At 33.3% G+C, this 23,722-nt stretch overlaps 1 protein-coding gene across 1 annotated transcript in view; it reads left to right on the top strand.

The window, feature by feature from the left end:
• Positions 1-23,722, top strand: part of LOC129223066 (translational activator of cytochrome c oxidase 1-like) — a 55,529-nt gene that overhangs the window by 30,017 nt on the left and 1,790 nt on the right. Inside the window, exons 2-4 of the mRNA XM_054857631.1 lie at positions 2,372-2,481; positions 6,589-6,716; positions 18,159-18,342. Of these exons, the coding sequence (XP_054713606.1) occupies positions 2,372-2,481; positions 6,589-6,716; positions 18,159-18,342 (422 nt within the window). The remainder of the gene's footprint in view (positions 1-2,371; positions 2,482-6,588; positions 6,717-18,158; positions 18,343-23,722) is intronic.

The raw sequence follows: 23,722 nt of genomic DNA, 5'->3' as shown, positions 1-23,722 counted from the left end.
TGTTTGTGACCATATGTTTCTTATGATTCTTGCTTCTTCTACTCCCCTCTTACATCTTTTAAGAATTTGCCCAAGAGTTTAAACTCACCCTGTCTGCATGCTTGTGTGTAAGTGTCTACTCGAGTTTCAAGTACGTACGTATATATGTGTGTCTACTTGAGTATATAGGTGTTCGTATATGTACGAGTATAAGCGGGTATATACTTGTATAGTCGAATGTATATCTTTATAGACAAAAAATACTTGCAGATACCTATATACTACGCCTTTATTGGTGCATTTATGTGAATACGTATATATACGTGCCTACACGAGTATATGAGTATGCATACGCATATACTCGTTTATTTAACCCTGTTTACTGTAAAAACAATACATATTAAGTGAAATTAATATTTCATTTATGTCTGCCTCATACTTAAAGATTAAGTGACGTTAAAAGGACAGTATTCGTTAAGCCTAATATTATGACCACTTTACCCCATCTTACTTAAATTGTTCTAAAAAATTAACCGAAATAGATTCAGCTAACTGCTAATGAATAAGAGTTCTTGAGACATGTAGGAAGCTTCCTGTACAGTCAGTCTGTTCATAATTCTAACAAACAAAATTTTCCAAGAAAGTTAAAAGAGATGTTTAGATTTTGAATTTTTTCATATTCACACAAAATATTTTATTTTACTAAATAAAATTTTGCCAGTTGTGAAATTTTGTATTCAAAATGTAGTTTCTAACTGCCCTATGGTAAAATAAAATTTTCACATTCATTCGAACATTTATTTCCAAACTATAGCCATTTATTTGACGTATGACCACTTTATCCCATTGACCACTTTCCCCCACCAGACCCTATACATTCTATAAAGGCTTGATTTAAAAAATCTTAATTTTTTAAAAATACCTTTTCCACTCAAAACTTTTGTTGTTAAATTTATTCATGCTGAATCTCCCATATTTTACGCATTAGTCTTCCTAATATTCATCTTTCAATGTTGGCAGCTGTAGTTGGGGCGAATTTAATCTGGCAGCATTGAAAGCTCTACAGATAAAAATCACAGCATTACAACACTGCCAGGTTAAATTTGTCCCAAATAAGTTGAGGAATAAAATAAATTTAATTAATATTTTTTATACTTTCTATGAAAATGAAGTATAAACATGGATTTTTTTAAATTTTACTTCTTAAATTTTTTCAAAGGATTTTGAAATTAAAATGCAATTTATAATACAGTGAAACCTCTTCGGGCGCCACCTGTCTTAAGCGGCCGCCCCTCCTAACAGCCAATTTTTCATGATTTTTCAGCCCATAGATTTAATGTTAAAGCAACCGCCATCCAACCCTTCTGAATGGCCGCCGAGTGAATGTGTCCATGTCCATCCCATTTTTCAGGAAAAACAATTTTTTTTTCCTTTTCTAATCTACAGTATTTCAGTTATAGGAGGAGAATTTTTGTTGGCTGTTAACGAATTCCGATAATTTCGGAGTAAAAATGTCACTCATGCTTATTTTATTAGTTAGTCAGTGTATATGTGATCTGGGTTGCAAACAGCACTGTCGGAGATCATTTTGTGAATCTTAATTAACGTGTTGAAGTTCTGAGCAATATGAATGCAAGCAGTAGGCGAGAGAATTAATACACTAAGATTATTTCCGGCACAGAACAGTAATGGAGCACTTCGAAATGTACAGTGCTGACTGAGAGAAACACCTTTTGGTTAACTAATCAGCGAAAATTCAATTTTTTTGATCAAATCTAATATTAGTTTGGGATTGGTTTAAATTAACTAATCAGTTCGCTGTGTATTATTATTAACCTTTTTTGAGCAAATACATTTTTATGCATTTCAGGCACTAATCCGGCCTTTAACCGTCAATTTACTAATACGTTTTTTAATCATCAGCAAATGAAACTTTCAACTGAAGTGATTTTGGGGATAGTGGATAAAATCATCGGATATTCAGATGCAATGACAGATCAAGTGGTTAGAGTTTTATATTTTGAATCAAAAAACAATTTTGAAATCATTTGTTAGAGGAAAGTAAAAACTTAGTCACAAATTGTGTCCTTTCTTCTAAAAATGTAAAATAATAATAAATTAATGCCCTATTTTACTTTGGAAAGGTCTCAAACTTCATTTTATGTGTTAAGATTTGTTTACATTATGTATTATAGAAATTATATTGTAACTAACGAAAACCCTTTAAAGTGGCCACCCCTTCTCAACGGCCGAAATTTTACGGAACGGAAGGGTGTCTGCTCAGAGAGGTTTCACTGTACTTAGTTATAGTCCATTTTTGATAATATTAAATTATAGCTCATTATGTTTCATTATAATATTGAATGCTAATGCTCCTAAAACAATTTTTCAGAAGGTGGCCCAATACTTGAAGAAAATAAAAAGTTGCAATCTCTTCTTCAAAATGCTGTTAAGCAAAATTTGCCCTCTGAATTCATTGACTTTGCCAGGAGGATATCTGTTGTAAGTACTGTGTCATATGTGTTAAGCTAACTATATTGCCTATGAGGGAATCAGTTAATACAGTTAATAATTTTATATTTAAAAAAATGCGTAATAGATGTGTAGCCAGAAAATCTTAATCATATATATTATCTTACATAGTTAAAAACTGAGCGTATGTATCTATGTATGTACAAGTTACTTCTCCCGAACGCCTATGACCTGACCATCGAACCAGGCATCGATAGATTCCTAATTTTCCCAACTTTATGTTTGGCTATTTAACATAATCCTCTGATAATAATTAGTGGAGATATCAATTAAAAACTATTAATTATATGATACATTGATTTCAACACAAAATCCGTATTTTTCGAAGGCTTTCCTCCATTCAATATATTATTCAATGCTTCATCTCAACTCTCCGTAACAATGCTTTTATTAAAAATTTGTAGCGTGAGGAAAATCATTGAAAAGATAGATCTGTTGTCATTTTTTTCTCAAATATGAATAAATAAAGTTCTGGTTTTTGTTTTGAGGCTTTTCTGTAATCAAGGGATTTAAAAGGTTTCTTTTTCGGTTATTTTTCCGCAATCTGCTGCAAAATTTTACTGATTTTTTTTTTTTTTTTCAAGCCTGATTGTTGAACACGTGTCACTTGACATAACTTTTATTTTCGAGGTGCACTGTGCAAAGCCGGGCGATGCAGCTAGTATTATAAATTGCTGCATGTATGTGTGTTGTGTGTTCCTAATACAAATCCACAGTTTACGTCGGATCTTTGTCAAATTTGGCACAGTAGTCCTTTGATGCTCAAGAAAACTTATATCAGGATCTGTGAAGCGGAATGTTTATGCCTATGACTGAATTTTTGAAAAAAAAAAAAAAGTACAAAGAAGTTCAATTTTAAATCATAAAATTGCTTTTTTTTTACATGTTGACGGGAAATTTTACATTTTTTTTTAAAACTTACTCCTGATTGTTGAACATGCATTGATTGAAGCAACTATTATTTTCGAGGTAGACCATGCAATGCCGGGCAACGCAGCTAGTACTTATTTATATTTTCACAGAAAGTACATTTATTTTTGACAATTTTGTAATGTCAATTAGATCTTGAACTAAAAAAAAGAAAGAAAGAAATGATTGGATCTGAAATCAATAAATAATGTGTATCTTAACATGTTATGTATTTAAAATCTTACGTGATAATAAATTAAAACTGGCCATCAGTACCTTTCTGCAATATTTAGTCATAATAATTATTATCATATAATTTTAGTTATTTATTTTTTTCATTTAAATTTTTATCACTTTAGTGAAATGGAAAATTGTTAACCTTCTTTTAGTAATGATTCAGGGTCCTTATACCCATGTTTCTTCTCATTATTTTCTCCAATCTTTCTTATTTCTTACTTGGTATAAATGCACTTTCCTCATTTTGCCATTAAAGAATTTCAATAAAAATATCTATTTCATCATCTATTAAAACATCAAGAAATGTTTGGCAAGAAGATGAATTTTTTCTAATTATTTTACTTACAATTACAACATAAATTGCTAATCTGTATTCATTTCAATGATACACTACTAGTTCAGTTACTTTCTACTAGTTCAGTAAAAAGAAATTTGTACACTTTACTTGTGCATCATATTTGCAGCATTCAATATTCAGTCTTGAAATATGTTGAATGACCTGTAACAAGTCATCCTGCACAGGGGCGCAACCAGAAAATATTTGTAGGGGGGGCACAATTTTTTTTTTCACAATACTCTATCAGTGTTCTCTCTTTCTCTCTTTACATCAATATATATTTATTATTATCATTAATATTATTTAGTAAAATTCTTTAAAATTGTATAAGTTTTGCAATTTATTCAAAAACTGTTGCAAAAACATTAATTGTTCTTATGCCAGAATTGAAATCACATTAAGAATAAACTTTAAAGTTCTTGAAACAACATTATGGCGGTAAGATGTTCAAATTAATAAATGGAAAACAATACTTGTTATTACTTCGTTTACTATATTAATGAAATAAATCAAAATGCATACGAATTTTTATCACCAAAAGCTCCAAACTATTCATATTTTTAAGATCATTCCAGGAAAGAGAAAAAATAAGGGAATATGTTAAAATGGCATGAAATCACTTAAAAATACAACAAAATAATCAATAAAATCACTTACACTTGATGAGTCCTAAATATTCACATTAAATATGTACAATTATAAAATTGTCTTATGGGCAATTCCATGATAAGGTCAACCAGATGATCAAATTTTCAAAATTAAAATTTCTAAACAAATGAGGTGTCATTTGAAAGGTAAAGAGTTGTATATTTTGAAATACCTGTCTAAAATTTGATCACTTCAGTTATAAAAAAGTTACAGGAGGTTAAACTAAGGTCAACATCTTGAGTATTTTCAAACCATATTTGGTGTCTTTCTTTAATGTATCAGACTGATACAGAACACTGTTTTTTCGTAGAAATGTCTGTCGTTTCATCAACAATGATGCTGAAATATCCGGCATCCTTAACTTCTCTGGCCACGGATGTTCCAATTATTTGACCACATGCTGAAATTATCTTGTTTTGGGTTTTCAAGCTCAAATAAGTGGCGTTGGCAGGAGCAGACATGAGATGCTTTTTTTAAATTAACATCCCCTGCATCCAAACGGAAGCGTTATGCTCCTCGGAATACTCCATCATTGACTTCGGGTTCAGGGCTTTCAAGTGGGCTTCCGCTATCTCTGTGCCCGCGAAGTGGCAATTCGTGTCTTCCACAGAAAATAACTGTTTTATTTATGGGCATAACATTGGAGCGGTTTTCCAAAATCTGTTTTCGGCTACCACTGTCCATAATGTTTATGATAGCATTTTCTAATCTTCTAAAATTGGAAACAAACTCTTCTGACTTAATCATTGCTTTTCTATGGTATGAAGTTTACTCATGAGAATCACAAATTTCTATTGCATCTTTATATTGACATAGCGGTGCTTTAACTAGCTTTTCCAGCTTTTGGTTGCCAATATTGTCTGGTGCGAACAAGACACAGTGCTTACAAAAAGCTCTGGAAAGCTTTTCACTCTAAGCTAGCCAAGTATACCTTTGCAGCCAACTTTTCTGACATTTTTGTTTCTTTCCCCTTTCCACAACTTGAGGAAAAATATAATTGGCTGAAGGGACCCAACATTCGATCACAAATGCACATCGCATTTCCCGAGATACTTTCTCTTCGACACATAGTCCAATGTCATGAGCGGGTGTGGTATCGATATAATTCGAGGAAGTCGTTGCTTCCTCATCAGGTCGTTCTTTTTTTTTCTCAAATGGTGCTGACAATTCTACATCTGTGCTGTTGGAAGGAGATATAGTTGACCTAGAGGCCCTGAGGTCAAAGAGTGTAAATTGGTGTTTCATAGATAGTAGTGATATAATGAGAAATAAACCAAAAAACAATTTTTGAAAACTATCTGAATTTGTCACAATAACAACAACAAAAAAATGCATTTTATATTACAGATGAAGATTAACAAGAAGTAGGCTTGAAGTGATACAGCTTGAGCATAAAGTTTAAATGAAACTCAAACTCAAAGAGAATCGTTCTGTCGTTCATGTAATCGGGGGGGGGGGTGAAAAAGGATTGGCCAATACAAACGCCTGCGGCGCCGACATATTCCAGTACAGCAGACAAATGTCGTCTTATTATTATTAGTTACAATTAACACGTGTGCGGTCGGCCAAGCAGGCATCTTTTTAGTCCCCCCTGCAGCATAACAACTGTCACATGGAAGAAGATACGATCTTGTAATCACTGACGTTTCAAATGAGTTCCTACCTACAGAAAAAATAAATGCCGAAAAGGAGAGAGGGGAAAGTTTTAAATGACCTCTCGCCGTTCCTGCTTACCTTAGAACCACTTCGTTTTCTCAAAGCACGTTCATCTTCATTCAAATAAAAAAAAAGAGTATTTTTGAAAATTGTTCAAATTAGCGCTCTGTGGGAAGGGGGCACAGGCCCTGAGCCCCCCCCTCCTCTTTTCGCCCCTGCCCTGCACAGACTGGTTCAAAAGCTTTCGAAACTTTAGAGATTAATTTCATAAACTTTGATTTCATTACCAGGATTTGCGTACCAAAGTTGGACTATTTGAGTTTCAACTTGGCAAAGGTAGCCATTTCATCATTCAATATGAAGATATAGACCAGGGGATAACAAAGCATCATTTGCTGGACTTGTGTGAAAGCTGTGAGTAAGTATTAATTTCAATCTATTTAAATGATGAAACTTCTGTTTCATATTTTCTTATCTAAGGGAAGTATTAAACACTTTAATGATTAGTACTACTATTTTCACGGTAGTAGGCCATAATTCATTCATAGTAGAGACGTACCGAGTACTCGGTAACTACTTGGTACTCGGCCAATTTGCCGAGTACTCGGTACTCGGCCAAATTCTGATCAGATACTCGGCCAATACCGAGTAGTTGCAAAAAGGCAGATACTAAAATTTATAGAAAAAAGAGCAAGCATTATATTCTGCAAACATTTACAATTAAAATTTATAGGTCAAATTTTAAATTTTGAGAATAATGAAATTTGTAATGCTTCAATGGAATAAATCTTTATTTAAATGTCCCCAAAGTTGATAAAAATTATATATGTAAAATTATGCAAAAAAAAAGTATAAAAAATATGGAATTTTTATGTTAAAAATGGATTTTTTTTACAAACAAAAATTAATTATAAAAAATTATGAAAATACCTTTGCTTATAAAATAAAAGGAAATAAAACAACGTTAAAAGCACAGTGCAGGAACACTGCAGACATGTGTTTTGGCATTGCAAGGAATTCCTTTTTCAATGCACAACATGGGAGCTCGTGAACTTAAAGGCATCCAACAAAAGTCAGATTTTTTTGCCGAATGTCTTAACATTCTTTAGCTCACATGTTATGCACTGAAAAAGACGTTCCTTGTAAGGGGGGGGGGGGGACAGAAACACATGTCTGAAGTGTTCCTGCACATTTGTTGTATTAAAATTATTTATGCTTTGCATACTAAGATTATAATTGATTGGTATAAATTTGTTCTAATTCCAACTTGATTAATGATACCTTTTCTTTATTTATAATTTTAAAAATAATTTTTTTGTAAAATTTTTGACACAAACAAAATTGTTTATATAATATGTAAATTGAATTTTAGCAGGAATTTAGGTTTAAAAACTATTATATGGACATGGAGGTCTATACTACTATTCCAATAAGTTCAAAATTCATCACCTGTGTGTCGGTGGTTCTTCATAAAACATAATTGGTACTTGGTAACTCGGCCGAGTACTCGGTACTCGGCGAAAGTGCTACTTGGTACGTCTCTAATTCATAGGATATTTCTGCCCTTTTTTTTCCACCAAACATGTCTTAGGCACAGTGGCGTAGCTACTGTTTTTGCTGCCCGGGGCGTCTTCTCTATTTACCGCCCTTTCATTAAAACATTACTAATACATTAAAACCATCAAAAATTATTGAACTTAAAATTGAAAACTTTATTTAAGGAAAAAGACACTAATTTAATTCATATTCTTCCTACAAAAGAGGAAGGGGGGGGGGGCTTCGGAAGAATGCTCTAAAATTTACGTCAAAATTCGAAAATTGCATAAACTTATATCAAAAGTTAATAGCAATGTTCCAGGGAGGGTTCTCTCCCGAATCTTCTTAAAAACTGAAGTCAGTTTTAGCCTTTGGTGACGTTAGGAGATCAGGGCTTTTCTAGAATATTTTCCAACATTTAAGTCTTAAGAATACTATTTTAGTCTATTTTTAGAGAATGTCAAGGAAATGTGAAAAGTTCGGGGGATCACTTCGAAAATTCTTTAACTTTGTACTCTTAAAAGCACAGCTGAGGCAGTAAGAAACAAACAGGTTTAAGTGGACTTTTTAAAGTTTCTAGAAAAACATGTTTCAAGTTTATACCCTAGGCAGACTTTCATTGAGATTTTTTTTTGATATAAATCATGCTGTGTAGAAGCATCCATCAGAGCTACTAGTGCCATATCTTACCCTGAAACAGAGATGAGATTCTATTTTCACTTGTACTGATTATCTCCAATTTTTAAATTTCGGGACTTTGCTTTTCACTGCCTCAATAAGTTGTCAGACCAAAACCTTATATTTTGTAAGGGGTTCTTTTCGTTGCCTCCAGTGATAGATTTTAAGTAGGGTCTGGTGGGGGAAAGTGGTCATACGTTAAATAAATGGCTTATGCTTGGAAATAATTGTTCGAACGAATGTCAAAATTTTATTTTAGGGTCAGGGAGTTAGAAACTGCATTTTGAATGCAAAATTTTACCACTGGCAAAATTTAATTTGGTAAAAAGAAAATATTTTGTGTAAATATGAAAATTTTAAAAATCTAAACACCTCTTTTAACTTCCTTGGGAAATTTTGTATGTTAGAATTATAAACAGATTGACTGCACAGGAAGCTTCCTACATGTTTCAAGAACTCTTACTCATTGCAGTTAGCTGAATCTATTTTGGACAATTTTTTAGAGCAATTTAAGTAAGATGGGGTAAAGTGGCCATAATATTAGACTTAACGAATATTGTTCTTCTAAAGTCACTTAACCTTTATGTATAAGGCAGTTATAAATTAAATATTAATTTCACTTAATATGTATTGTTTTTGCAGTAAACAGGGTTAAATATGCGAGTAGAGGCGTATGCATACGCATATACTTGTGTAGGCATATATATATACATACTCACATAAATGCACCAATAAACACGTATATGGGTATTTGCAAGTATTTTTATCTATACAGATATACATTCGACTATATGCGTATATACCCGCTTATACTCATGCATATACAAACACTTATATACTCAGGTAGACACATATATATACGATACGTACTCGAGTCGACACTTACATACTAGCATATGATATACATGTATACAGGGTGAGTTTAAACTCTTGGACAAGTTATTAAAAGGTGTTACAGGGGAGGATAAGAAATAATAATCAGAAGAAACATATGGTCATAAACACAATGCTGACGCTCTACATGCATGCAAAGCCAGAAATTGATTGATGCAAAAAAGGTCACAAATTTATCACACAAAAACAATTTGACACAACATTTTAAGTCTTAAGAAAGTTTTAAAGCAATTGATGAAATTTGCATCCTGCAACTGTAATACATGCTTCGCAATCATAAAGCACTCTCTGCTGCAATACTGTCAAAATGACAATGAATGTTATTTTGAAAAACTTTCATCAGTCGCTGTGCCTTTGTTGCGATGCATGTATTAGAGCTACTATAGGCCGTAACGTTTAACAACTGATCTAAATATTTTTTAAAAACTAAAATGTTGGGAAAAATCATCTTTGTGTTACAAATTTGTGAACTGTTATGCATCCATTAGTTTCTGGCTTTGTCTGCATGTAGCACGATTCTTTTCTTCTTAACCTCCCCCTCTCACACTCCTTAGATTTTTGCCCAAAAGCATGGATTCACTCTGTAAGCATACATATATACTTGCAGATATACTCATGTATACATACATGTACTGGCGTATACACGTAAATGTACGTGTATATGTCTATACAGGTATGTAATCGTGTTTACACGTAAAAATACATATACAGTATACTCCCTCTACCATACATATGCATGTGAGTAGACACATATAAACACGCACTGGATGTATCCACAAATTAACTCGTGTATACTCGTATATGTATGTATGTACACTTATATATGCGTATATGCGTCTACTATACATGTATATACTCAGGTACAGGGGTGCCCATCCCCCCCCCCCCCCAAGTTCAATGGCGCAAATCCCTGCCCCCCCCCCAAAAAAAAAATTATCAGCTCTTTCCCTTTTTTGCATTTTTTAGCTCTCTTTTCTAATTTTATTAATTTTTTTAAAAATATTTTTTATTTATTTTTGTATTTTTAGTTCTCTTTTTTATTTTATTTACTTCTTTAAAAAATATTTTTATGTTTATTCATTTATTTTTAATTATTATTTTATTAGAAAAGTTCTCTGCTATGCCAATGACATATACACACACAAACTAAATAAATAAATGAAATGAAATATAAACAGAATAAAGTACAATAAATAATTTTAATTAAAAATAAATCAAGAAATAAATTTAAATAAATAAATTTAAAAGTTCTCCCAAAAAATTTTGATGGCACAATTTGTGCTATAATCCCCCCCCCCCCATCCCTGTTGGCACTCCTGCTCAGGTACGCACGCATATACTCGAGATACAAGTGCATACACGCATATGATACACATATATACTGACATGTATATACTCATATACAAGGGCGCCCATATGGGGGGGGGGCAAGGGTACTCAAGCCCCCTCTTTGAAATTAGAACTTCATTGCTCGTAGTACTTTTTTCTTTGCAAAAATGTAAAAACATTTCTTCTCTAGCTATTATTGAATAAGTTATTAAAAATGTCAAATTTTAATAACTATAATATGTACTGAAATCGGTTTCTATGGGGAAAATATCCTGCCAAACCATGAGGAAAATATCTGATCCCCCCCTTAAAATTTTGCATATGTGCACCCTTGCTCGTTATACATATGACACGTATTTTCTCTTGTAGACACGTATGCACTCCTGTAATCACGTATACATGTTTATATACTCATGTATACACATATAGAGTAGGCACGTGCATGCATGTATCTAAGGTATAGATGTATCTACTCGTAAATGCATTTGTTTTCTCATGTTTACATGACACGTATATACTCATGTATACCTGCACATACTTTGAATTTCATTAGCCATGTTCTTTAATAATGCAATGTAAATAACAACAAAAAAAGTTGAAGTGTTTAAAGAATTTATTGTATTTATTATACACCACACACAATCTACAATTTTATAACCACTTTACTTCACCCGACCCTATGTTTCTCTTTTTTTTTCCCCACATCAAAGGTGCCCCCAAAAATATGCCGCCCGGGGTGGACTGCTCCCTCCGCCCTGACCTAGCTACGCCACTGCCTAGGCACCTTCTCATAGCATGAAGCAGTCTGATACATGTCTGGCTGCTACAAAATCTCCAGTTCTATCACAGTTTATAAGATTAATGTATTTTTTTCTGTGCACTATCTTTCAACATATTTTACAAGCACTAGAACAGCCAAAATTGACCTTCTGAGGGAAAAGAGGTTTACATTTTTGTCTTTCAATTTGCCTCTCATTACTCTCACTCCAATAATACATGCTAAAAATTTATAGCAAAAAAAAAAAAATGCTTTACTACACAATTAATTTTTAATTCATATAATGGTTAAAAATAGTCAAGTTTTCAGAAATTACTAATTCCAACAAAAATGCTTAGTACACATTCAAATATTGAAAACTGAAAAAAGTTAAGGAATAATTTTAAATACAGTCAAACCTTGATATCTCGAACCTCCTTATCTCGCAATCCTTGATGTCTCGAAACAAAAATTTTCCCCAGGATTATCTATGAAAACCCCTATGTATCTTCCATAGTTATCTCGAAATTTATTTTTCGAAACCCTTGATATATCGAAATTTTTGCACAGAAGCAAGTTTCAATTGTCGTTTTGCTTTGGCAATTTTTGTAGTAAAACCAGTTCCAGGGACAATTGCTTAACGTTTTTCATCCCTTTTCTTGAAAATTTTGTGAATAGGGGATTGGGGCCAGATAGTAGGGGAGTGTTGTTATGAAGGGGGTGCTGTGTTTTCCCCAAAGTTTAGAATCTTTGCATTTCTCTCGAACATGCTGTCCACTTTGAGGAAAGGGGTTCGATTTTTCGTCCGTCAATATTCAAGCGAAAACGGAAAATGCGTTCGTCATTTTCATCATTCAGCTATTTTAACTCCTACAAAATGGCTTCTGAGAACTTTTTGAATGTGAGGTTACTGGTTAAAGATAAAATTAGAATTTTAAAATTTTTAGGTGAAAAAACAAAGTTGAAATTGTTGTTCATTTCAAAATCTTATCCTGTGCACTTTCGACAGTTAGAAAATTTCAAATCTAGTGAAATATTGAAGACTACTTTATTGATCATAATTCGAAGTGGTCCCATAGTGCATATATAAATGCATATAGTGTACGTGTGTGTAAATGTGAGAGTTACCAGTGTAATTTTTTAAAAACCTTGATAACTCGAAAACTTGATATCTCAAAATTTTTTCCCGTCCCGAGAGAGTTGAGATATCGAGGTTGTACTGTACTTCTATAGTGGTAAGTTTTGGCATAGCTTGAATAATTTTTTTTCTGTTAAAGAATTTATTCAATTGAAAAAAAAATACATCTGTTAAAGTACTGAATTAATGTGCTTGTTAACTCCTTAAGACCGAGACCGGCCGTATACGGCCGAGTTCTGGGAATTCAGGGGTGGTGGGTAGAAGAAGATACCCTACTGGTGAGACCTCCCCTTTCTTCTAGCCGATAGCTATTTAGCAAGTGATAGCGACAACTGCATGAATGGGGAGCTGCTAATGACTTGATGTCGCTTGCCTTCCTCAAAAAATGAGAAAAGATGAATGCGTTGTACGATTTCGTTTCAATTTCCTCCACTTCTAATCCTCACTTTTTTGTACCACTTTTTTAAAAATAAATTCTATTCTAGGATTTATAAATTAATGTTTTGTATAATTTTTGTGATAATTCGTACACCATTAAATCACAAAACTTTGCAAATAACTGCATATACATGCTTCAGGGTTACAAGGAACCTCGAAACACGGGTGTGCAATTACTACTTGCAATATTTCGCCATCTAGCCTTTTCTATTTTCATTATTTTTATTTTCAACCCAAATGTAATTATTTCTTTCCAGTTTTAGAAACTTAAAAGTAGTACTCAGCAAATCAGAGCTTGGAAGGCATCTAAACAAAACAAATCTGCCCAGAGCTTTAATTTGCTCGTGAAATAATACTGCACCCCACCACACAACTGTTACCCAAACAGTAGCGCCCCACAAAAAGTGAGATAGGAGGTCATAATTCCATAAGGACTTAAAACACACATAATGTGTAAAAATGTATGCATGGGTCAACCAACTCCAGTATTCAGGTCGCACGGGTGACTAAAGAAAATGCCTTAGATACTAGTTTTCTTAGAATAGTCGGAAGAAAAGAATTTTGTTACGATATTATACAATTTACAAACTACCGTATTATCCACTTTACCTTTAGAGGTCAAAATTTTGAGTAAAGTGATACTTGCTAGCAATATATTATATATTTGCACTTATAAAAATTTAATCCCAAAATAGCGTTTTCTAATTTTCTTCTGAACAACATGTTATTCATTAATTTGGGAAATTCAGTCAGTTTGTCAACATGTAAATTCAGAACCATGATTTACAAAAAAAAAAAAGGTGAAAAATGACAATCTGCTTAAATCTTCAAAAACAGTTGTCTTTGAAGTGGGATAAACAGAAATTTCTAATGGCGCTAAGTCACATTGTAATATTCCTTTAGCGATTGTAGTGTAACAAACACCAAAAAATCGGATTTAATTCTTTCCTAAATTCATTTAATTAATTTATAAAGACATTATCTCTTGCTTTCAGTAGCACATCCCACAACTTTGTTTCCTTGAAAATATAAATTAATTGTTCAATTCTTCAAACAAATTAAAGTATATATTTACTTCTGTATAAATGGCATTATTCAGGAGAACATCATCAGAATAAATTGTAGGGAATATTTTTTTTTTAATCATGTCATACAGCATTTTACTTACTGATAAATATAAAGAAAATCTAAATCTGTGCTTCTACATCTGTTGCATTTACACTTTTAGCACTAATTTAGAATTAATTGATTTTTTAAGAGAAAACAAATGTCACCTCCCTCCCCCAATATGAAATTGTTGTAAATAATAACTAAGCGATTTCAGAGTTGCGTCAAAACAAGAAAACTTTCGTTCCTTACAGATTTATCTATCTTGCATTTCTATGTTAAAAAGTTGTATGTTCTCATCTTTATCATATTCGATTAGCTAGTTAGATACGATAACCATGGCAACTTGTGGGTTGGGGGGGGAGGGGCAATTTTACCTTACTTTTAAAAGTAAAGGGGCCTTGCCCTCTCACTTTTCAGAGTTAAAAATTAACAATCGACTGAAAAATAATTTCTACTCGGATTGATTTTACGGATTAATTTATTTTGCTGGAATAAAACCAAAAAACTCCAAAAAAAATGAATTTTTCTTATGCTATTTCATTGGAATGAAGATTATAATTGGAAGAGTTCAGGACCGGATTTGGAAGTGTGGAGGCCCCGGGGCAAACGAAGGAGTGGAGGCCCCTAATCAGGGTTCGAAAAGATCATCATATTTTCGAAAATATCCGATACTTTGATATGCAGTAGAAGACCATTTATAACGCCGACCTATATAACGCAATTCTCTATAAACCGTAAAACTTTCCAGAAGTAAACAATAGGTTTTGAAGTTTAAAAAATACCTCTGTTTTGTTATGCAAACATAAAAATTGTTATTTTGAAACAGTTTTTCATCTTTCCATCTTAATCCAAAGCTTTTAAATGGAAATTAGTACCCACCCCCCTTTACAGTAAACAGAAAATACCAGATGACTCTTGCAAATGCAGCTGTTGTGCAAACCAAGAAGCTAGCAGAAGTGCAGGATAATGTACTTTCTTTTGATTGTGAAACATATTTATTTGCGAATAACTAATTGTAATGTTGGTGCTTTAATACTCATTGCAGATAAAACTCATTCTGAAGTGCTAATATAGAGACATATTCTGAACATTAGTTTCAAAATTTGTGAAATGATCTATATAACGCAAAAACCTGTATAACGCAAAAGCTCTGGTCCCAAAGTGTGCGTTATAATGGTCTTCTACTGTATATCCGTATATATTGATATATATGTATATATCCGATATTTTCGACCCGTGAAAGCTAGGATCTTTTGTAAAAATTTTATTGTGGAGGCCCCTTTGTTGTGGAGGCCCCGGGGCAGTAGCCCCGCCTGCCCTCCCCTAAATCCGGCCCTGAAAGAGTTAGTCTACGGTGGCTATTCATCCCAAATTTTGACGCCAAACTCCATTTTTATCTGTCATTTAATAAGTAATGTCAAAATCCAATTACATAAGGCTAGTTTTATTTTAAAAAAGAAAAAACAAAGGGGGGGGGATAAATAAGATTTCTTGGCTTCCCCACTAACCATTCTCTTAACCCCCGTTTTTTGAGGAAAAGATTTTTTTTTTCATTATTACTCTTGAAAAATTATCTTTCTATTATTTTCTTTTAACTTTCCTTTTTTTTTCTCTCCTGACTGGGATAGCTTTTATTACTTGTTCGTAGTATACTCAGAAATGGGAAAGAGGAGATAGGGGATTTCTTCCAAATATTTGAAAATATTTTCAAAAACATTCTTTCAGTAATTATTCTCATCAGTTTGTGCAAATTTAATTGATTGAAATTGGAAAATTTAAATTATTGCATAATAAATCTTAAGCTTGTGCTTGAACTGTAATGTTCTTATTTATGATTAATATATTTTTTTCTTTGTTTACCTACTCTAAAAAAAAAAAAAACCAAGATGACTGTTATACATCTCGACATAAGTTTGAATGCCATCAAAGATACCATTAGAGCAAAAGTGAAGAAGTCCGCGCGCCCGAAGCGTGAGTGATTAAGGTGACAGCTAACCACGCCTATTGCAATTAGCAAACAGAAGAACGGAAGTGGAACGGTCAAGGGGTCTTCAGCGTGGACAGTTCCATTTTTAAAATAGCTTAGGCGAAAAAGTCAGGACTTAACTGTGGCAAAGTTTTCCCCCCGGCTCGGTCTTAAAGAGTTAAATTAGTCTATTTGGACTTAATATGCACAATATTATCCTGACCTTTTTTTTTATAGCTGAAACTTGAAAAATACTATAATACTATGTCTTAAGAACAATATTTGCCATATATTGATGTCTTCCCAAATATTTGAAATGTATAGTGTGGTTAAAGTTTTGATGTGGATTTGAAATTTGAAAATTATCCAATTTTTTGCTGAAATTTTGCATATTGTCCCTTTTACAGACTTTTAAAACTAATTTTTGGATTTTCTCCATTTCCTCTGCGATCACTCTCATTCCTGATAATTAGAGACGTACCGAGTACTCGGTAACTATTCGGTACTCGGCCAATTTGCCGAGTACTCGGTACTCGGCCAAATTTTGATCAGATACTCGGCCAATACCGAGTAGTTCCAAAAAATTGAATATTGTCCAAGACAGATATTAAAATTTATAAAAAAGTGCAAGCATATATAATGTTCTGCAATCATTTAGAAGTCAAATTTAAATTTTGAGAATATTGAAGTTTGTAATGCTTCAATGGAATAAATCTCTATTTTAATGTCCCCAAAGTAAATAAAACTTATTTATTAAAAATTGTGCAAAAAAAGTAAGTATAGAAAATATGAATTTTTATATTAAAAATGAATTGAACAAAAATTAGTTATAAGAATTTTAAAAATACCTTTGCTTAAAGAATAAAAGGAAATAAAACAACATTAAAAGCACAGTGCAGACACGTGTTATGGCATAACAAGGAATTCCTTTTTCAGTGCACAAAATGTGAGCTCATGGCTTTAAAGGCATCCGACAAAAGTCGGATTCTTTTGTCAAATGTCTTAACATTCTTTAGCTCACATTTTATGCACTGAAAAAGACGTTCTTTGTTACGCAGAAACACATGTCTGTAGTGTTCCTGCACCTTTGTTTTATTTGCTTTTAAAAATTATTTATGTTTGGCAGACTAGAACTATAATTGGTATAACACAAACAAAATTTTTTAAATAATGCGTAGTTAAGTTTCAGCGGAATTTAGTTTTAAAAACTATTATATTTACAAGGAGGTTTATACAACTACTAGCTGTACCCAACGCGCGTTGCTACGCCAACAAAAAAATACATCATTATACTGATTTTCATGACAATCGGTTGAACGGGGCAGAAGTTGCTACTCTGCAGTGACTCAACTGCAGACTATACTCAAATTTTGTACTCACGCAGTTTGCAAGATCAATCAATCCCTAAAAATATCAAATAGAAGAAGTTTTGAATCCCCCCCGTTGCATAAAAAGCCATAAAACAATAAAGAAAAAATTTATTTGTTCAAACTCAAGAAAAATGGCAACAGCTAACTTCTTATCAATGGGATCTTTCACGCGAATTAATTTCTGCAGCCGATAATTTTATTTGTATTTATTCAATGGATTGTAACTTAAATTGGAATAAAAAAGGAACTATCGATCGGATTTTTTTCGAACTGGTCTATAAACATTCCCAGTACCAAACATAACAAACGGTGAAAGTTTCAGCAAAATCTGCTGGGTAGTTTTTGAGTTCATGGATGACATACAGACAAACATTCATTTATATATATATATATATATATATATATAGATTCCAGTGAGTTCAAAATTCACCACATGTGTGTCTTTGGTTCTTCTTAAAACATAATTGGTACTTGGTAACTCGGCCGAGTAGTGAAGGGCCGTGTACTCGATAATTCGGTACTCGGTCAAAGTGCTACTCGGTACATCTCTACTGATAATCTTATCTCTCTTATTAGTGAAACACTGATAGTGTCATTTTATTTTGATTCATTAGTACAAAAATTAAATATGGTTATATTTCCAGAGCTACATTGATTCAGAAGGATGTGAAATGGCCTCAAGTTTTTGAGCAAAAAGGCCTTTTATCTGTGAATTGTGAATCAAACCCTAATTTAAGTAACATAGCAGAAGCAGAAAATATAGCATCAAAAATAGGAGCTGAATACGTGTGTGAAGAAATTGACCCTGAAGGACTACAATACTGGAAGGTAAAAGATTTTAACTAATATTCTATAAAGTTAGCTTTGTCAAATTCATTTATTTCTTGAAGCTATGTATGAACCCTGTAATGTTGGCTTTTTGGATTTTCATTGTCAGTTTTAGTATAATTTATAGTACTTAATTCATATAATGAAGCATACATGTTTATTTTAATATTTTTACCCCCCCCCCCACTTCTTGCATTCCATTCTATGGAAGGAACATATATTCATTTTTTGTTTTGTGTATCGTTCCTAAATTTTTTTTTGCACTGTAAAAATTCTTTTTCCTGTAAACCCCAACGCCCAATCCTTGCCTGGTTAGGCTTAGGCCATGACCTAAGTGGCTGGAGAAAGAGACCTTTGCAAACAAAAACATCAATTGTGTGCCTCCTAGTCAGACACGGATCCAGAAGGGGGTCATCCCCCCTCCTCCAAATCTCCAGAACCCTCATTTATACCAAAAAAAAAACCCCACTGCTTATGACCTTCCCCTCTCTCCTCCTAAACTAGAACCTGAATCCACTGCCCCTATAGTTTATAGAGAAAACCCAAGGTCAAGAATCCCTCCCCCCCCCAGTATAAGTTGTTTTAAAATTTCAAGTGAGAGAGAAAAGTTTAGTTAAGCAAAAAGTTGCCACCTATATTATAAAAGAATGTCTGAAAGTATGTTGCATATAGTTCTGCCAATAAATACCGACAGTGCGGTTATCACATCCCGAGACTGCAGCTTTGTCCTTATTTTGAACTCATCAGTTTCGTTTGTGAATTAGCAAGCTGAAAGCAGATGTCATCTCATTGAAGCTGATAGTGCCAACAAAGAAGATGTGATAACCAGGCTGTTGGTTTATCTTAATATATAAAAATCTTCTGTGCGGAGGTTTTTCACTATAAAGCTTTTAAATGGCTGGACCGATTTTGATAAATTTGTTTTGTGGGTAATTAAGTTGTGGCAAGCATGGTTTCGAAGCGCGATGGATCGAATTGGAGACGGTTTTGTTAATTAATTAATTTAAACATTGGATGGTTATATCACCCAAATCATTAATATTTATTTTAAACTATTGTTGAGCAAGAACTTAAATAAATATTTAAATTGTTGCCGAAGGACAATAAGAAAGTCAGCTCTGCTTTTTGAAATGATGTTTCCTACTGTGATACGTCAATTGAGAATTGATAAAACATAGAGAGAGTGAAGCCTTCACATACACACACACACATTTCTTGAAAGCAACGATTTTAGGTCCGAGATATATTTTAAAGTAAAGTACTGGAAATTCATGCAAAACGTTTGTTCTATCTTTGTAGTTGAACCACGTGACCGGATCGGTGCTTTAGGTTTTCCAAACCAAATGATCAGAAAGTACCGTACCTAGCAACATTTGTTTCGTGGCTCAAATCCATCTGAGCTTTAGCACCAATGTCAGGAATTATATGAAGGCAATATATGAAGTTTTAAAAGTTTTCATTCAATAGATCAGACCGCTAATCTGTCGGAGATAGCTTCGCTCACTGATCAGCTGGATTACAGTAACGTAGTGGCTTGGCAACTTTGGCCATAAGCAATAGTATTACGTGATAATTTGTTTACATTTTAAAGCTCTTGTTGATGTAATTTATTGTATTTTTTGTTAATTTGGCGAAATATTTCAAATTGCAAAGAATTGTTTTTCGTTTTTAAAGAGTGTTTAATCATTTTAGTTGAAGAATGTGTTTATTCTACATCAGGAGGGGGATGAGTGATTTTCGCTTATTCAGAGAGCTGTTTTTACCTTTGTCATCTTTTTAAACGATATCCTTTCGATTGTTTTATTCTTTTTCATATGGGGGATGTTGCAGCGAGATTTCCTGTTTGTTCTAGATGGGTATTTAGTTTTTAAACTTAGTATCTAAAGATGCTTTTTATAATTTGAGGATGGCTGAAGGAACAATCTAGTACGAAAGAAAAAATAGTTAATAAAACAACTGCTCAGTGAGCATTAGATAATCAAGTTAGTTTAAAACATTTTCTTTTTACTTATTTTTTTCAACAAAACGCTTCAAACACTTAATAGTTTATTGAAATTTTTTAACTTTTCACTTTACAATGTTGGAACAGAACAACGTCTGTCGGGTCCTCCAGTTGGAGAAAAAAGCTTAGTTGTTTAAAAGTGATTTGAATCATTGCTGAATTAAATATCTACCGCCACCAATCCTAGATTGGGCATAGAGATGACCGAAATAGTAGGGGTGAAAGTTACAAAAATTACCAAAACAGAAATTTTGCAAATAAAAAGGGAGCATGTCCCAAGTTTAATTTTCAAGTAAATGAATGGATTGAGCACAGAACTTCATGCTTAAAAAATAAACATTAATTTTCAAGGGCGTATATGAGGGAGGTGCCGAGAGGGCCCTAGCCCCCTCCAAAATCTGGAAAAAAGCTTAAATAACAGTAGTTATTATTGGTTTTTGTTGCTCACAAACAATTTCCAAACTTTTAGCTACAAAAAAAAGAAGAAAGAAATATGATAGTGATAACAATTATAATACTTTAGATCAGAGATTTCCGAACTGGGTACCTATATAAGACTAGATTAGGATGCCGTGAGAAAATTCAAATTCTTCAAAGGGTACCGCAAATTGTTAAAGTTTGGAAACCCTGCGTTAAATGTCACCAGGCAATGGTGTTCAGAAGGGGTTAGGAGATCCTACCCCTTACTCAAGAAAAGAATGTGTCTTGGGAAAGTGAAGTTATTTTAACAAAAATAAAAGTAAATTATGTTGGGAAAAAATCTCAATTCTTACAAAAAATAATTGTTGAATTAAAATGTTTTTGACAGGTGCAGTTTATTATTGCTTAGCAAAGTAACTTCCCCTCTCTTTGCCCCTCCCCCCCCCCTCCTCCCATTTTTTTCTTCCTAGTCTTTCTAAAAAGAAGGGTCCCTTAACTCTGGTCCCCAGCAAGAAATTTAAAATGAGTTTTAGTCGTTCGGTTGGAGTAATAATGGAAATGGATGTTCTAAAACCGTATTTATTTAAGAGTTTTTTGGACATTTCTGGAGAAGGATCCCCAAACCAACCCCTATTCACCGAGGTTACTACCAAAACATAGTGCCTTAAGAATTCAATTTTGAAAAATTTCGGAGAGAGATTGCTAAAACCACTCCTTACCTCTAAAAGTCTCCAAAGATGACCTGAAATTGCACTTTACTTTTCAGAGGAGGATTCTCGAACTATTCCTTTCCAAAGATTTCCTAATGTTGCGAAAAAATCTGAATTACTTTTGAAAAGAACCTTAAAATAAAAATTTCAAAAAATACTGACTATTGATCAAGTTGTTACGTCCAACACCTCCTATTTCTTTTACCCCTCCCCTTCTCAATTTTTTTCTTTTTCCTAGTCGGAAGTTGGTTTCAGAGCTTCAATGTCGAATAATTTCCAGGGCACCGTTATCAAAGGCCTTGCCTTCTAAAAGCATCAAAAATTGTTTAAGATTACTTGTACAGAGCTTCAATTTTGAAAAATGGCCGACCCCCAAACATTACCAAATGTGGTCCACAGTCACGCTTTTAAGACTTCAATTACGAAAAAATTTCGGATGAGAGTCCGACTGCTCCCGTATGAAATCTTACAATTTCGATAAATTTTAAGTAGACAGTTTAAATCTCTCTTCCTAGTATCATTGAATATCCCTTCAAATCTTTGTTTTTCAGGAATTTAATTTCAAAATAGTTTTTTGGGAAGAGCTCCAGAACTGCTCTGCTCGTAAAATCATCGAAGTTATCTAAAACTGCGTTTTTAGAACTTCAATTTTGAAAAATGGATGGAATGGTGATGGATTCTTTAAAAAAAATCAATCCGAGGCAACTTCAAGAAGTCCCATTCCTCTCATTACACTAATGTCAACAAATACAGCCTGTAATAGCATTTTAAAGATTTCAATTTCTAAATTTCCCCTGAAGGCATTTCGAATTCTTCCTCCCTGTAGCATCACCAGAGACCAACCAAAACTGCGCTCGCAGGACTACAATTACGGAAAAAATCCGGGGAGAACTCCCGACTTATTCCCCCACCAGAAGCGATAATTTTTTAATGCCCCCTAAAACTATTTGGTTGCGCTACTGTATGACAGTATGAAAAGACCTGACAGTATGAAGTCCTTTCCCCGCATCGAAAAATGAGAAGATCAGAACACTGTTACCCCCCCCCCCACCCACCTCAAAAAAATTGAAATTATAAAAAAAAGTGCGCGGGGAGGGGGCTAATCTTGGTTGTTTGGGCCCCCTCCAAAATGAAAACATATATACGCCACTGCTAATTTTCTATGAAAAGTGTTCCAAAATAGATAATGTAAACAAATACTTTGAAGAGCTATGATGATTGCTAAAGAAATAAAATTATAACTAATTGTCTCAATTTAATCAAGAATAATTTCTTTTTTATCATTGGGTATTGAATAGTGGTTCTTTATTTTAATTATACAACCAAATAAACTCTTTTGTCTGAATTTTCTTCGTATTTAACTTATTCAGATTATTCATTACTTTTTTACTTTTATCTTTTTCTGTCTCACTTCGTTTCAAACTGTTTCAAAGAGTCAAATGTCCATCAAAAAGCTGAAAACTTTCGCATTTGTAGTTCCCAGTCCACCCTCCTGAAAATACGCATTTCTGTTTCAATAATTTAGAAATATGGAAATCAATTATATGTACTAAGCCAGAGCTTCCCAACCGGCTGAGCCCTTTCAAGAACCATTGTTCAGTGTGGACGCCTGTCATTAGAGTTTATCTATACTTTTAATTACGAGATAATTGTTAACCAATTTTTTTGAACTGTGGTGAAATTCAAAACAAACAAAGCAAATATGTAAGAATTTTAATGATTTTTTTTTCACAAACCCATTTTTGACGAGCACTCAGTTATAACGAGCAAATACTGTAGTCCCTTCTCTCTTGTTATAAGTGAGTTCGACTGTATTTTTACTTACCATCGTAGTTGAAAAGCCTGCTTCATATAAAAATAATGTTGTATAAAGGTGTAACAATACTTCCATGCTTCATTTCGTCAGCTTTCTCCTCCCCCTCTCACCTTGCAAGTTTCCATGCCCAGGGCACTTTCAGTTTTTCTTGCTCCCTTTGAATGGGGAGTTTCTTCATTTATATACACTCAAACAAAAATTCTTAGAACCTAAGAAAAATTTTTAGACACAAGATAAATTATTTTTTAGTGTTTATAAGAAAATTCAATATGACAAGGGGTGTTCTCACATCATTTTGCGATGAATTTATTCCCTTACCTTCCGAGGAAAACGTACAGGGTTTACTCCCCAATTCCAGTTTTTTTATATAGGATCACCAAGTTATGCAATGCATTATGGAGAAAATAAGTGACCATTTTGCTGACTAAAAAC

This window comes from Uloborus diversus, chromosome 5, assembly GCF_026930045.1.
Source record: "Uloborus diversus isolate 005 chromosome 5, Udiv.v.3.1, whole genome shotgun sequence".
Lineage (NCBI taxonomy): Eukaryota > Metazoa > Arthropoda > Arachnida > Araneae > Uloboridae > Uloborus > Uloborus diversus.
Note: the sequence above shows the minus strand (reverse complement) of the source record. Positions and strands in the feature narration are given on the sequence as shown.